This window comes from Aulonocara sp. 'chitande type north' Nkhata Bay, linkage group LG13, assembly GCF_057382095.1.
Source record: "Aulonocara sp. 'chitande type north' Nkhata Bay isolate Kocher_YH1m ecotype deep benthic linkage group LG13, A_spYH_male_GT1.1, whole genome shotgun sequence".
In the NCBI taxonomy this organism is placed as follows: Eukaryota; Metazoa; Chordata; class Actinopteri; order Cichliformes; family Cichlidae; genus Aulonocara; species Aulonocara sp. 'chitande type north' Nkhata Bay.
The window spans coordinates 19112407-19129653 of NC_141356.1; the positions used below are offsets into that span (position 1 = coordinate 19112407).

Sequence of the window (17247 nt, forward strand, 5' to 3'; positions counted from 1 at the left end):
TATATATTAACACAAACACAGCGATATCGCTTAGTGGGGTATCAGCACGTGGATGGCTTTGGTTTGTGGTTTCACATTACTGATATTTTTTAACTAAGACAGATCACATTTGCAGCTAATGATTTTTCATTTAGTTAAAATCTCCCTTAACTCCCAATAAACCTTTACGTTACTTAAGAGATTACATCTTGTTCTCCAGTGGCAAACCTTTAGCTCTACCTCTGAGGGTGATGATTCAGGACAGTTTTGTTTTCAGGCATGCTCAAACTAATTAGTTTGTTTGAAGCATACTGAACCTTTAACACGTGTGGGTCATATGACAGTGCTGGCTGCTTGCTTAAAGAGGACTTATTAAGCTTTTCTTTCAGCTGTATATTTTTATTTTTGGAATTCATAGTTAAAAGTTCCTTAATCTTATACAGAGGACACTTAGTTCATCATTTGACTGAAGCTAGCAGCTTTAACACTGCTTTCCTCTGATTGGTTGCACCTCACAAACAGGAGTTTGAACAGCAGGTAGGCGGGGCTGCTATATTCAAAAGTAGAGATTACTGTAATAGGAATATCCACACTCTTTGAGATCATGCAAAACCAAATTTAAAGTGCTTAGAGCTCACTTGTACATTCGCTGATGATACAAGTGATGTGCCACGTTTCATAAGAACCCTTGCAACATTATGTAAGTAACAGAAAATAAGGAAAAGTGTAATGGGTCCCCTTTAAAAGCTGGTCATACAGGAAAAAACAGTCTGATTAACAAGAGGATGCTTTGCCGATAAAATGTTAATGACTTTCCCTTTTTTTGCTCAATTCCAACTGTCAAATTTCTTCACTTAACAAGACTCAGTGTTGTCACATACAGTGTTACAGTGAAGAAATCAGACTTGAATTTGTACAGATGACATCCTGAAGTTAAAGGTTTCTGCTGAGAAAGCACCACTCGGCTCCTTTTATGAGGAAGACTTTGAAGTTGATGTTGCATGCCAGACATTTTGATGACTGCATGAACCATCACCGCTGTGAAAATGATTAAAGAATGCCTTTTAACGCGCAGTAACAGCCTGACAGGTGTTGCCTGCAGTTGTCACCTTTCAGTTCAGATGTTAAGATGCAGATATTAAATACATTACTGTTCTCTTACCTTTTTCATTGCCATCCTTCCTTCTTTTTGAATGGAAGGTAAGGGTGAATCATTGGAACATGGCTCAAAGACAAATGATTGTTGGTAAAATGTTTATTTTTAGTGAGTGTTTGTGTGTTAATGCATGTGTTTTATTACGTTTCCTTTTTGTCAGGTGGAGTGGTGTCATTTGTGTGTTAAAACTGTCTGGTCAGGTTTTCAGGTTCACATACATGCCTCCTAACATAAACTAGATTATAGGGATGAAGGTGGCATTTGACGTGGCCAAAGCAATCTTATTAAATAAATTATCAGCAGTTCTGTAATTGACATTAAACATATATATGTATATTTTACTTGTTTCAACAAAAAACAAGGTAAAGATAAAAAAAAAAAAAAAGCTCTTTTACTCATTCATAAGCTTAGTCATGTATTAATTCTCATTTGCCCCCTGAAAGCAGACAAATAAAATCAAACACTAGAGCAGGATATGAAATATTAGAAGTGTTATGAACTGAGCTGAAACTGATGTTATTACTGTGGAAAGTGAACAAAAAGTGTTTATTGTTTAACATTTTGACAGTTTAGAGGATTATTGGACCCAAAATTATGGTTGAGCCAGAAATCCACACAGTACCATAAACAAATGAAACCAACTTTAAAATGAGCTTTAAAGCTCAGAAAATTAACATGTGGTTTTACTAGGAACTCGTAATGCTGACCTGCTCTCACAATCAGAATCACCTTTTTGAATTTTTTAATTGTTTCCCTGTATAAATTTTTTAATGATTTTACTGTTTTAGAATTTGGATTCTCCATGCAATAGTTGTGAATTACTGACATTTAATTTTTTAACTAAATAAATTTTACAATCTTGGTGTACAAACTGTAACAATGCAGTGGAAATAAAATGCGGAACTTGCACGTTACTGGGCAAAACAATCTGCATAGTCAGTGTAGTGTACATTATAATGGAAAATAATTATGAATGGGGCTACCTCGATGTGTCTGTTTTTATACAGTGATTTCAATTTTGCCAACAAGTTGTGTTTTTGATTTTCATGTTATCATTTTGCTTTGTCTGTATCATCACTACTGAAGTCTCTTTAATTCCCTGTTTATCCACAGTGGTTCATAAAGTAAACTTTTTGATGGGATCGTCCATCATACAACAGCTCTGCTGTTAGAAATATCAATGTGAAGTCAGTTTTGTCAAACCTGATAAACTCTTAGGCCGTCTTTTGTCATGCTGACTGAGTGATTTCAGCTCTTCTGTTGATTGGACAGCTGTCCCCCTTAAACTGCGTCCTCATCATCTTTTCTCACTTTCTTTCAGCGTGTAAAACCTTACTAAACAAAAAGTCGGACGGTGTGAAGGTAAGCTCTCTGACCCATGAGGGTTTTCTTGATGTGACTTATGTACTTAACTTACTCTCCTTATCTTTATCTCCTTTTTGGTCTGTCCCCCTAATTACTGTCTGAGACCATTTTTAACTGTGATATGATGGAACAAGATCAATTAGATCACCTCTGTGCTCTGGTGCAACATGGTCTTTTTTCTAAAGTCTGTTTAATATATTTTAAAGATTTTTGTGACTTAGGGGGATAGGATTTATTTTAGAAATGAACTAGGTACTTGATTATGTTCATAAGAAATCAGTTAACTCACATTGAGATTAAAGTAGATCTAACGAGCTTACCTAAAGATTAAAAAGCTTTTAAAATGGTGTTTTTAACCAGCCGCTTTTCTTTGACTCACAGCGATTTTTGTTTTGATCAACAGTCAGCGTCAGTGCATGCAATGAACTGCCGTACTCACCAAGGGCAAAACAAAACTCCCATTACATACAGTAACTTAAACAGTAACTAAACCCTTAAACATTAGAAAATGCACAACCAGTTATTGAACACCAATAAAATAATTTCCAATATTTTTTCTATTTTTTAACCCCCCTTTTTATTTGCAGCTGATTCAGATTTTTCTGAATCCCTTTATCTCATCTTTATTCCTGTGTAAGCTTGTGCAGCTGTTTTGTTTTTTACTATCTTTCTGGGATCAATCTGGCAGCTTCACCTTTTTGTCTTTTTTGATTAGTTCCCGATGAATCCTTATTTTTTTCCCTCCTCTTTTCCATTGCTGTCTGTCAGAAAAGGAAGTCCAGCTCAAGTGTTTGTTTGATGGTGAGATCGGCTCTGTCGTTTTTGTTCATTTTTTTTTTTTTTTACTTTTTTTTTGTCCGTCTTCTTTGCGAGTCTTTGCCCGTCCAGCTCTCCCTTTACCCTCTCTGTTTCATTTTTTTTTCCTTTTGTGCAGAGATGCTTTAGGGGTCGTTTATGGCAATTTTTGTTGGATTTTTCCAAATTCATACAACATCCCTGCATTCCCTTCCTCTGGAAGCGCCACCAAAACCATTTAAAGAAATAATACACACACACACGCTCTTCACTATCCAGTTACCCCCTTCTGATGTGCGACTCATTGACCCATGGATCTGCATTTTCGCTTCATACCTGACCATCACCGTGGGACAACTGAATCCCTGCTAATCTCAAGATACCACCATTTTTCGTTTTTTCAGTTGTTGCATGTTTATCGTACCCTCATTATGTTTCATTTAAGTGAATTCTTCTTTCCCCTTTTTACCGTAAATAAAACGGCTGTCTTTGTCACCTGCAGATAAATTCTCCGATATGAGCTAGAGGAAGTGTGAGCTTCTAAATTCTGAATATAAAATAATCAAGTAAAAAGATTGTTTTCTTATTTTTCAGGTCTGTTGATCTGTTTGGATGGCTACATTTTTCCCTCACTACATTATTTTCCAAAGTAAAAGTGATACAAAACTAGTTAATAGTGTACATTTATTAGTGGTAGGTTTGCATATCTGTGGAAAACATAACAAAATAATTGCTTTAGCTGCTTTAAATACAAAGTCCAGTTTATCCTCATCTCTCCCAAAAGACGTTACCCTTTCAAAAGAACATAAAACTTTATTAAAAGAAAAGTACTACACAGTTTTGTTTATTTTTGTAGATGGAAACTGAGGTTCAAGATTGCAGGTTGTACTAAGAAATATCTCGGTTTGAGGCCTAATTAGCATTTTCAGACATTAATAACATGCTGTTCTGAATATTTTGATTCTGGTAAACAGCCTTTTTGAGGAGGCTTGGGGGGGAATAATCTTAAAAGGACCTCATGTTTGTGTTTCTGTGCTTTTCTATTCCAAATTCTGCTCAAGTTGTTTTAATAGCACTGAAGTGCTCAGATTCACCAAGTTAACAGATATGGGGTTTTTTAAAGAAAGAGGAACAAGGCTACATGTCGGCTCATGACCTTGATCAATTAGGTCCAAACAAAGTGGCTCCACAATGCTGTCATGATTGCAGGTGGAAATATATTTTTTATATTTGAACTTCTTGAAAGTTAAATGTTTCTTATTCATGAGAAATGTTTCTCCTCCAGCCCTGAAATGCAGTAAAAGATGTCAAATCTGTAATCTGCCTTGTTGATGGTGTCAGCATTGCACATTAGTTATTCTGTTAGAAGTTGTTCCTAGTAGGCCTCAGAGACTGCCAAAATACTGTTTAAAGTCACACTGGGGTAATTTGCTCTTCTGAGAGTTGCAGAAAAACAGCTAAAAACTCCCAGCACTTTGGCCTTAATCTTTCACTGACGTAATCCATTCGTCCACACCTCTCAACTTTCCTGTGGGAATATTTGTATTCCCCTTTCCTTCCAGTTAGCTCGAGGCCAAAAGGAGAGTCCAGCTGAAACAGTGTTCTCTTGTTCACATCATACATTCCAGCCTCAGTCTGCAGCTGTAACATAACCTATATCTTAGTCATCCAGCGGAAACATTACTACAGCTTTTAGGAGCAAGCGAGTGAAAAATTATGTTAACTCGTAAGCAAGACAGAAATATGCTTAAAAGGACAGAAATATCCAAACGTGTAGTCCTTATGGTTTTTAAGCTCTCTAAACACATAGATCCTACATTTTCCATAATGCAATCAACACCATCTTTTTGTCATACCCTCTCTGCCTGCTGAATAATTTTTTTACTGTACCTGGTTGTTTTGTTTTTTGTTTTGTTTTTGCTTACAAAAGCTAATTTTTGGCGAGTTTTGCAGAACGTTTCTTTATGGCTTGCACAAATCACCACAGTGAAGTAAGAAACGCATTGTAAATGTGTCTCCTAGCTTGGATTGCACTTCATGACTTTAATTATATTAGTAGATTCTCCAAGAGTGCAGCCAATGTCATTTTAATTACATTTTGTACTACCTATATCATAGCTAAACAGAAATATGAATTCAGAACATATTTTTTAAAATTAAACCTTCCTTCAGCTGTAAAAGGCTGATGTTGTATTATCGTCATCCTGCCGTGCGGGCAGGACCAAAGTTCCTGAATGCAATAACTCCAGAATGAAAAAACACAGGAGCTTAAATTCCACCGTAGGTGTATTTACTAAAAAAAGTTGTGACCTCGACCTTAATGCCATGTAATAACTTGAGAACAAGGCAATGTATGATTTTCAAATTGATACAACACGTGTATCCACTAGGAGGCTGAGGGGGTATCGTTGGCCGCTGTATTTTGTTTTCTTTAAAATTAAAATTTAAATGTTGCTGTGAGTGTTTTTTATATTAGCAGCCAACATTTGAAAAAGGTTTAGACAGATTTCACTTTTTAAAACTCAAAGCCATAAATAGGATCTGTTCAAGATGATCCTTTAAGTAGTTTTGTGTGTAAAATAGGCTTTACTGTTATCTTTGCGTGAGCTAATGAAGGGGAAAAACAGCTTAAACCACATATCTGTTGCATGTGTTCACACAATAGAGAAAAACCTGCTACCCAAGGCCTTTCACTGCATGCACAGACCTGGACTGCTGAGCTCGCTTTAGATACAGACTGATTTCTCTTTCTATCTCAGCAAATGATTCACATTTTTTTAAGTGCTGGGGAAGAAAATAAGTCATTCGCCCTTAATATATGCTTATTGTTAAAATGCACTTTTCTGTTAACAATTCACAATTTTATTAAAGGCATAAAAATATTTTGTTTTGGTTACTTTGTATCTATGAGTTCTATGATCATGAAAAGAAACGTTAAAACTACATGCAGAGCAGAAATACTGATGATTGCACCTGCCCTTTAAAATGCAAAGATAGGAAGGTGCAGATAAATAAATTAAGTTTAACATCTGCACATACAGCTCTTGCCCTGACTGTGCAGCATATAGTCCGTGTAATGGCTCCATTCCTTTATTCCACCTATGATTCCCATAGCTTGGTTCATGGTTTAGTGGGAGGAGTGGGAGTCACTCTGTGTTGTGTTTCTTTGCCCCAGTCGCAGGGAAACAACAGTAAAAACAGTGTAGTAAGCAGCAGCAGCACCAAAGACAGCAGCATGTCATCTTCAGCACCAATGGTACCTCATCTCTATTTGGTTTCTTTGCTTTTAATAGCATCATTTCATTGTTTCCCATCTTCTTATCGTTTAGTTCTATCCCCTCATAATCTTTTTGTCGCTTCCCATATTAAGTAAAACCTTTTCCTTGTCCTCTGTCTCATCGATCATTGTCTGCGTCTCTGCTTCCGTTTCGAACACAAACTGTGATCTTGGCGGTGAATTTGATGACTTTAAAATTAAATGACTGGCTTGCCCCTTTGAGTTTGTCTCTCCTGGCTTGTGTTTTACCCATACCTCCGTGGACACACCTTCATATATTTACCCGGTGCCTGACAGGTAGACAAATGACTTTCATTTTCCAGTACAACAGCAGACACTTCAATCAAGTTCTGCTCAACCACATCCTTGTGACTCCTTTGTGTGTTCAACTATGTCACCAGAGCTTTGTTGATGCTTTGCCTCTGAAGTGGAGGTTATTGCCTCTACATCAAAAGATGACCTTTCACAAATTGCTCTTCAATTTCTGAATGGTAAATGATGGGGGCTTCTGGGTAAAACAGCAGCCTGAGTTGACAAATGAAAAACAAGCCATATTTTTGCAAGAGGATGCAGCCCCTGTGTTTGTGGGATCGAGTCATTTATACAACATACAAGAGTTTGTATGATGTTTGTCTCAGGTTGGTTAAATGGAAACGATGGCAACATAACACACGACAAGGAAATGTGCACTGAATGTGTACTTCATTTCTAATTAATACAAAAACTTTCTGTCTCCTGACATAAGTATCATGCCTATCATGTCTTAAGCCTAGCATAAGACTAAACCAAAACATCTAAGTAACAAAATCTAGCACAAATAGGCGTTTTGAAGACTTAAGAATGTTTCCAGTAATTAACTTTCTCTATAAATTCAAAATGTCATTTCATACTGTTTGTTTTCTTTAACAAGATATTTCCAGTCTTTATTGCTAGCTTTTAGTCTTATTGAATCTAACATAGTAAAAAAAAGATTTGGTATTTAATTGTTGTAATTTTGTCATGCTTGTCTGAATGTCAGTGGGATTACTTGTAAAAATAAAGATTACATTAAAACAAATAAGACCTTTTTTGCTAAATTTAGTCCCAAATAATGTTAAAAAGAAGGTAAACTTATCTTACCTTAGCTTGCCTTTTTTTGTCAGAGCCAGCCCACACTCTCCAGTTTCAAAACAGCAGATCTCAACAGTCAAAATCCTCAGTTTAAAGCTTTATAAAAGGCTTCCATCATTTATGTACGACATTTACCACACAAACATAACAGCATCAGTATTTTTATTTTAATCTGCAAGAATGCATTTGTGTATATATATATATATATATATATATATATATATATATATATATATATATATATATATATATATATATATATATATATATATAAATAAATAAATAATTCTTATAGAGCACAGACTGCCTTCCCAGCAACTGGACCAGTCCCCATAAGAGTTTACAACCTGGGACTGTCGTCTCGCTGCCATTACTTGTAATACTTTAAATTCTGCATAATCCCATACGTCACTGAAGGGGCTGCATCTTCTAAAAGTTGGGTCCAGGGTTGGTGGAGATCATGCAAGTGCTCCTGACTGACTAAACCAGGATACCGTGGGTTTGTTTTCCACACTGTCCAGTACTTGAGCTCTTGAATTGCTTTGTGCTAAATGTTTATGTCACAGGGTCAAGGCTGGGGATGAGGAGTTGTTGCACAAACACAATTCACCATTAAACCAGTCTTCAGCCCACATGGGATGGAGGGTTGAGATGTGAAATATTATCTAGTATTTATCCATTTACTAGCTTAGCTTTAAAGTCACTATAGCTATGTGTAGGTTTTTGTAATATGGTTTACAAATTGCAAACCCCTCCTCCTCAGTCATGGCCTTGGCTGGTGGTGGATATGTGTATAGCTGTGTTCATGGCTGTTTTCATCCATTTCGGAGGTTCTAAAACAGTCCTGTAGGCCACAGTGCTGGTGAATGGGGAAACAGACTGATACTGAGCGCCTTGACATCAACAATCATGGATTTTTATTACCATAAATGTTCCACAGCCTCTGCACTGTGCTTTGTTTTGGTGTGCCCTCATGCGTCTGTCGTCATGATATTCCCTGGCATCTTTTGCTGGTGCCCACCCCCTCCCTATCATACACTCCCTGCATGGTAAAGTGTCTCCTACCTCCCCCCAGGAAGCCCAGACAACTGTTGTACACAACCCAGCAGACGGCACCAAGGTAAGCTGCTTCTACTCCAGCCTCAAGCCACCAGCCACTACTACTAACACTCGTGGAGGATTTTCTCTAATATTTCTGCATACACCACCATTAAAATAATTATACACTTCATGTTTAAGGTGATAATATGCTTATGTAAGAACACAGGAATACAACCTTTGATATTTTCATAGTTTGTTTTTTTTATTATTATTTTCAATCTGCTTCCCTTTGAGATGGTTTAGTTGATCCTCAGTTTTTTTCCCCTCAGAGCACCTGATATTGACAGACTACAAACTTTTCATTGCCTTTTCCAAACTTGCAAATACTCATGGTACCCTACTACTACTCCTTATGTGAAAGAGAAAATCCTACACGCACAAACAGACTCTTTACTAAAACAGGAACCAAGTGCCGCACAGCTTTCACTGTTGTGTTGGTGCACACACGTTTGTTAAATACCAGTGTCACTACATATTCAAATGCTGATGGTGTTGCACTATTTCCTGTACACTGAAACTTTTCTCACATTGCCACATGGGCATGTTTCCTCTCGAGAAGCGGTTCTGCACTAATCTTCTCTTACACACGCCTTCCTGTTAAAAATTCATTTTAAACTGCTCCCACACGTTGCCGTAATGTGTGGCTCTCTGCGCTTCTCTTCGCTGCTGGTTTGTGCTCCTGGGAGGGAGTCATGTACCCGTCCATCTGTCCATCAGGTTGTCTCTGTGTTTTTATAGGCGTCTAAAGCATCCCAAACCTGTCTCAGCTACAAATTAAAAGATGATTGTCCACCTCTCCCTTATCCAACTTTTTCCTCTTCCACCCACTCCTCCTCTCTCCATCCACCTCTCTTTTTGTCTCACCCCTTTGTGTTTGACAGGGCTCCACTGAGAGCTGTAATAACATTGAAGAGGAGGAGATGAAAGGTAGGAAAGGTACTTGTCCAACTTTCACCTACTCTGCATGCATTGGTTCACTTTGCATCCAATCCAGATCAGATAGATTAAAAAAAAAAAGACAAAATATTTATTTCCTCGCTTTATGTTAAGGTGATGCATGTCCTCTAGGTAGAGCTTTCAGGAATCTGTCAACTCTGCTTTTCCACTACAAAAAGCTTCCGTCAGAGCACTTCAGGCTGGGATAGTCAGTACGTTTTGGAGTTGGAGGAGCATTGCAGGAAAGAAACGCTACGTCTGAACGCTGTGCTGTGCATGTTGACTGACTTAAACAGTACTGCTATGCCAGATAATATGCTTTTTCTGTTGTCTCGACTAATTCCTGTAGGAGGGCCTAATGGGCGAGCCTTGTCCTCAATGCTGCACTCACACTAAGGAAAATAACCAAAAATATTGCAAGCATGTGAACTTGTGAGCTTGTTGGCGTTGAAATAGATGCTATAAGACGGGGTCCAGGTGTGTGACTAGTCAGTTGCAGTCGTCAAAGAAACTTTGGTGCATCAGAACGGCAATGAAATGACAAAGGAGTCAGTCCTGATTGAATAATGTCAGGTTGGCAATTAAATGCAGTCTGCTTGTGATGGTATGGGAGTTAACGGTGACAAGTCGGCACGAATCTGCTGCTTCCTACACACAGAAATTCACATTAACTACTTATACTCAGAAGATTTCTCCATAAAGAGAGATGTATTGCTCCAGGACAGATATTTAACTGCAACCTTGCTTTTATAAAGCATTATAACCAGAATACAACCATTTGGCAACCAGTTGATTTGGGTCCTTGCTGTAAAAAGCCATGCCGCAGATGAGTTGTGGTCATTGATGCTGACTGACTCAGATTGATGTCAATGTTTGTTTGTGAATCAGATGGAAATTATATACAAACATTTACTAATCTGTCCTGAGAAGGATTGCAGTCGGTCTGAGTCAGAAGCATCCCACCAGGTGACCTGTGCAATCATACGGGTAATCAGTTGCCAAATAAAATTCAGTGCAATGAACCATCTTTTTTTCTTCTTCTTAGTTGCAAGGTTCGTATTTTTACTTAAGTGACTGAGCTATAAGAAAGTTAAATATCAAAGCAGGATGAAGGTTTGCAGTCCTACCATTTATTTGGGATAGATTGTTCTACAAACAACAAATGAAACTAACGTTAATTACTTCAAAGTAATTTTTTTGTCTTTTCTGGAGGATTATCTGCAAATGTTTTGAAAGATGCTGTAATCACTTTAAAGTTCTGCCCGTTGTGACTTTTAATCACAGTTGTATTAGAAAGTGAAAGCCATGGCTTTGGTGAGCAGTACCTCATGGATCTGCGGCAGGGATTAGAAAGAATGACTGAGAGTAAACACTGCTGTGTGTAGAGAACAGGAGTATTCTGCTCTTACAGTAATTACATCATCATCTGAATAAGTCCAAACAAAGGATCCCTTGGTAATGACACCTCCAAAGCTCACTGTTGTGTGTTCCACGTGACGGTATCTTTGCCTCATTTCGATTGTTGTTTGCGTAAGTGTGTGTATGCTGCCATCAAACACCACTTAAGCCTTTAATTAAGCTATCTTCAGCCTCAGGGATGACCTTTTAAGGTTTCTCAGTTGAAAGAAGTAGCACAGAGCTACCTGCAGCTTACCAGAAAGGAGTTAATCCTGTTACTTAAGGCGATGTTCATGGATTTACTACCACTTGATCTTAAAAAGCATCACTAACATGCAATCAAGATGCCTTTGTTTATCATGTCTCTATTGTCTATCTCTGAGTTTGAATGCTTTTATAATTTGTTGGATGAAAGAATCTGCTTGATTAGTGTTAGCTCTTTTGTCTACAAGGCTGGATGTTAAATCTTCAGGTTGTGCGCAGTGGTTTGCACCATCCCTTCACAGCAAGAACATTCTGGGGTTGAATCTCCGGGCTCTTGCTGTGTTTCCATCTGGTAATCCGGACAAAGACATGCATATTAAATTGGCTGGAGTTGTGAATAGAGTATAGATAGAAATGCGTAAATACGTAGAATAAAGTGATGTGTGACTATGGTAAAATTGACTTGTGGTTTTAAGTGCTTCAAGTGAACAGTAAGAAGAGCTTGTGTCTAACACAAAACACAAGAAGAAAACAGGAAAGGCCTTAAAGATAAAGAACAAATAAGATATATCAAGCAGATTGTGTTCAGATTTCCAATCTTCTGCAACACGATGAACTAAAACTCTTCACTTTAAACTTAGTTGTGCTGCAGTCTCCTAAAACCAACTGTAATTAAACCGTTGCTGCAGAATCGTATGCCATTTTGTCCTGGTATTTGCTGCACATTTGAGGCCAGTAATAAATTCCGTTGTTGAAGGTTGTGTTGTGTGTGATCTTTCTCATTTCAAAATTAATCTCTGAAATTAGACATCAGGCTGCTGTGTCTTAATGCTGAAAGCGCGCTCACTTCAGAGCACAAGTGTAGCGCGTTTGTCATGTCCAGCTTGTGTTTCTTTGTAGTTTCTGGTTTGTGCAGCTGGTTTCTATGTTGCAGATCAGCTCTTTGTGTCACTCTTTTTATCTTGCGTTGTGTGATAATATGCGCAGCAATAGCTTGTAGTGCCAAAACATTTAGCCAGCTAATAGAGAAGTCATTTTGCAGTATAGCATTCAATAAACTTGATGATTTGCTGATTTCCTTTGGTTTACGTGAGGCTTAGAATTGCATACCTTTCAAAGATGTGATTGACACTGGCAGCCAGTGAGTTTAAGGTGGATTAATGGATGGACAAATGATGAGTTCCTTTCAGATTTTAGGAACACCCTGTGGCCTGCCAATCAGCATGTTTCTGTATGTTTGTTTGTATGTGTGTCCTGTGATGAGAGCAGCGGCCACCAGTGACTCTACCAGTACAGACAGTGCAGGGTTAACACAGTCCAGCACTATTGAGGAGCAGGCGCAGACCCCGTCTCCTCAGTGCCCACCGCTCACCTGTAAGTCAGCTGCAGTTCACCTGATTCGCCTCTCAGCTCTGACCTTTCTGGCCTTTTCCTGCCACACCAGACAACAATATTTCAAGACCAAAATAAAACAAGCAACACAAGACATTATGGCGGTAAAACAGCGACACATGAATAGGAATATTAGCTCTTCGAGCCATCACCGGCGCTTGTACCATTTCCAGCCCTACTGTGCTGCCATCTACTGGCGCTCTAATATAACTACAGTTTACTGCTTCCCTTCTGTACTATATCTGTATCCAACTTCTTCAACCCACTATTTCATATATTGCAAAGTCATGTATATAACCTTATTTTACCGGGATGACTGTATCTACCTGCAGCTGGTCCCCTGCAGGAGGCTGTTAGCAGCCCCAGTGTTCCTGTAGCTCAGCCCAGCCCAGCTCAGAGCTCGTGTCCTGCACCAGAGTTCACTCTTTCACCCCCCACAGGCAGCAGCAACCTGCAGCAGAGTAAGTGACAGGCAGGTTTTGGTGTGTTTGTGCAAAGGCTCCGAAAGCCTTTTGTTCAAACTGTGCGTCATTTGTTGACAGAAGACTTTATGGACATGCAGGTCTGAGTTTTGCTGGACGTTCTGGCTTAGCTGCTGCATGTTAGCTGATGTCATTTACAACATGAGAATCCATAAAGTCTGGTGTGTGAAAATCTCTGCTGATTACGCTGTGAGTGCGTACATGGAGTTAGTGGCTTTGTGATCATCTCTGCTACAGATTCAGTTTAATAACTGGTGTTTTTGATGATGATTAACCTTGTGCAGTATTTTTTGGTGTTCTCAAATTCAAAAACTGTAGTAAATGATCGGTTTTGTTTGTGAAATATTTTTGGAATTCCTTCAGTCGAGAGAAGTTAGCTTAGGTGTTTGTTTTAGAGATTTCAGGGTTCAGTGGCCTGTTGAACATTGCATACAGCTTCAAATACTCTTGATTCTGTGTTCAGTATTGAAGTATGTGATGTGTTTGGGTGACCTTAAATGTCACTGTCATTTATACCAGAGGCGGTGTTCCCGTGTGTAGAGCTTATTTCAAATGTCAGGCAGTAAGTTGAGGGAAAGCATGCGACGTGGATGTGCATGTTCAGCCTCCAAATGATCCCTGACAATCTGTGACCTCTTGTGTGCCCGCCCTCCTCTTCCCACCACCTCCTCCTCTCTCTGCTTGCAGCTCGTAAACAGGAGATAATAAAGATGACTGAACAGCTGATTGAAGCCATCAACAATGGCGATTTTGAGGCTTACACGTAAGTTTTTATATATAAATCAATAGTATTTTGTGTGTCATCAGTGTTCAAGTACTCTTACAGCTCTGTGCTAAAGTTTTGAGCTAGTACCACTAATTGAGCAATAGTTCTTCAGGCTGTCTCGAGGTCTTTCAAAGCTTAGATGCTTTTTTCAGTCCAGTATGCGACCGTTTTGAAAGGAATGTTTTGGGGGGTGGGGGCTTTTCCTTGCTGTATTAAGCCACTTAACACTCACTTGTGAATCATACACAGACAACTTAGCAGAGAACCAACTGAAAATTTTATCTTTAGGCACTTTGTTCCCATTTCTTGTGTTGAATTTAAGGAAAATGCCATCAATAACATAGTTACACAAGAATAAAAAAAAGAGCTATTAGCACAAAGAGCTATTAGCTGCAAATGTGTTGCATCTCAGAAGGGTGTGCAGTGTGTCCATAAAAGATTGATAAGTGTTGGACAAAAACAAGAAGTGGCAAACTTAAAAATGTATCTACAAGAGATGAACAGTATTTGAAAGACCTGACACAGAACCTGAGAGATGCCTCATCTTTACTATGAATCCAAATTTGACATTTTTGGTTCAACTTGTCATCAGAATGAATGGAGGAGGTTAGGAAAGAGGTTCAATAGTGAGGCCATCAGAGTCTGATCTACCATGTATTTCCATCGGGAAAGTATCTGATTGGCAACAGCTTCATTTGCACTGTCAGTGCAGTAAAAGCATACCTGAATAGAAAACACACTATGGAGCACTTTCAGCCATGGATTGGCCTCCCCAGAGCCTGGACCTCAACATCACTGAAGCAGTTTGAGATCACCTTGTCAGAGAAAGGTACAAAAGGCAGCCAACATCCAAAGAAGAGCCTTAAGTTTCTTTCAAGATGCCTGGAGAACTATTCCAGGAGAAATTGCAAGAAAGCTTGCATTAAGGTTCAGGCTATGTTAAAGAGTAAAGGTGGTCATACCAAATATTGACTTTAGGTTGTTCAAGCTTATACAAACTCTGTTTCTGCCTTATACGCTGCATTTTTGTACATGTTTAAACATGTAAAAGATTGAGCCCATTTTCCTAGCAAGAAATTAGAAACAGCTCAGGACTTTTTCACAGTGCTGTAGATTACTATGAATTTCTCCTTTTATTTTTTGGTCACATTTGCAGATTTTACTCTTTGTCATTGTTCACGTGAGGATTCTCTTGATTGATTTTTCCTCACAGGAGAATCTGTGATCCAGGACTAACTTCTTTTGAACCGGAGGCCCTTGGAAACTTGGTCGAGGGAATGGACTTTCACAAGTTCTACTTTGAGAATCGTAAGTTACTTTAGTGGATTTTTCCTTCAGTTCTTGAGCCCTTTGAATCCACAGGGGCAATATAGTTGGCATTTGCTAACAAGAGTTTAGCCTACAGTGATATGTTCATTTACTAAAGTTTTCATTTAATGGTCAAATGTAACCAAACACGTTGGATCTCTCTACCCTCTAATTTAAGACTGCAATAAATTTTTAAAGTTGTAGAATCTGCAAGCTTTGCTTCCTCTTTTTCTCTTTTCTTTTAATTTAATAACAACATTTGTCCAATTTACAATCTAAAATCTAGCAGATCATCAGTGTTTTGAAGTGGTGAATCCAATGAATTAAAGAAAATATTAAATTAATAAAAATATATGGAATAAATGCAGCTGGGACATTAAAGCCATAAACACTACAATGTGTCAATTCTACCTTTACAAATTAAGTTAATGCATTTTGCATTTTTCCATCATAGTTCTGAGTAAAAACAGCAAACCGGTGCACACCACCATCCTCAACCCCCACGTCCATCTGATCGGCGAGGATGCCGCCTGCATCGCCTACATTCGTCTGACGCAGTACATAGACGGTCAGGGACGGCCGCGTTCCTGCCAGTCTGAGGAGACTCGTGTGTGGCATCGCCGTGACGCCAAATGGCTCAATGTGCACTTCCACTGCTCAGGGGCGCCAGCGGCACCCCTGCAGTGAACTGAGAACTCAGGCCCAGGTAAGGTGATGCCACCACCTCAATACGACAGCCTGAAAGGTGCAATAACAGTTCAATGCCGCATAAAAGCATTAATGTGGACTGCAAAATGTCTTCGCACAGGTTATTGGGTTCTTTAATGATTTTTGGTGTGCAGCATCAATCTAAATTGCAGTTTTTAATACTTAGAGCACTGAAATCTTTTTGTCCATCTCCCATCTACATTATCAAACACTTTAGCATTCAACTTTAATTCAAACTACTTTATTTCTGTCACTAGGCAACTTCTACAACTGATACTCCATTATTTTGGTTTTTGTGTATAAAATTTCAACAGCATCGGCTAAAGCTAGATCACCTAAAACTCTAGTGGCACATTAGAGAAGCAGGCCTGTGCAACAGTTTAATGATATCCATCAGAGTTTAAAGGTACTCATTGTAATCAGAGATATTAAGAGTTGTTGAGTAAACTCAGTGTTATTAGGCAAAGAGCTGAGTCGCATACAATATGAAGCATGTTGTCCATCAATATAATAATAATGATAATACTTTATTGATCCCTGTGGGGAAATTCCTCTCTGCATTTAACCCATTCACTCAGTGAAGCAGTGGGCAGCCAGTGTACCTTGCTCGGGGGTACCTCAGGGTAACCAGTCAGTGGATTGGAAGCCGACCACTCTACCTACTGAGTTATCCCTGTAATATGTATAAGTAAAAGAAGAGTGATATTCCTTTTACTGTATTTAGACAATAGTGAAAACAAGTCAGTTTAATAGAAAAATTAAGGGGCTTTTTACAGGGATGCCCTGTGTTCCCCACTGCATTCAGTCCACCAGCTGTGGAAACTGAGAAGAATCCATAACACAGTAAAATATTCTTAGTGTATTTATGTGGCGCTTTTCAAGATAACTATCACAGAAAATAGCTAAAAACAAAGACAAGGAGATAGAAAATATAGTTTAAAAAGATTAGTTTTTAATCTGCTTTTTAAAAGAGTCCACAGATCTCAGGCTCAGTGGGAAAGCATAAGCTCTGTGTCCTTTAGTTCTCATCCCCAACCCCGAGACAACTTACTCACTAACCGCAGTGCTCTCCTTTTTCCAGCTTTGCCTGAAGTCTAAAGCTATTGGGAGCATTTATTCTCCGTGGTCGGAGCGGTGTCTGGATCCTGCCCAGGAAGAGGCTGCTTGGAAAACACCAATGTGGGAAACATACCTTACAATTTAAAAAGAAAAAGAAAAAAAGCCACAAACCAAAAAACAATAAAAATTAAAAGAAAAAAAAAAAAAAAAA

General features: G+C 38.6%; 1 protein-coding gene across 28 annotated transcripts in view; it reads left to right on the forward strand.

The window, feature by feature from the left end:
- Positions 1–17247, forward strand: part of camk2g2 (calcium/calmodulin-dependent protein kinase (CaM kinase) II gamma 2) — a 77252-nt gene extending 60005 nt beyond the window's left edge. For 2 of the 28 annotated variants that reach the window (XM_086258998.1, XM_086259000.1), the window contains 10 exons: positions 2457–2497; positions 6471–6551; positions 8758–8802; positions 9665–9710; positions 12591–12695; positions 13046–13174; positions 13883–13958; positions 15175–15269; positions 15724–15975; positions 17059–17247. In XM_086258998.1, coding sequence (XP_086115124.1) covers positions 2457–2497; positions 6471–6551; positions 8758–8802; positions 9665–9710; positions 12591–12695; positions 13046–13174; positions 13883–13958; positions 15175–15269; positions 15724–15956 — 851 coding nt within the window. In that variant the 3' untranslated portion in view covers positions 15957–15975; positions 17059–17247. Of the gene's footprint in view, positions 1–2456; positions 2498–3268; positions 3302–6470; positions 6552–8757; positions 8803–9664; positions 9720–12590; positions 12696–13045; positions 13175–13882; positions 13959–15174; positions 15270–15723; positions 15976–17058 lie in introns of all 28 variants that reach the window. The other 26 variants (XM_086259002.1, XM_086259007.1, XM_086259001.1 and 23 more) reach the window with 17 other exon arrangements.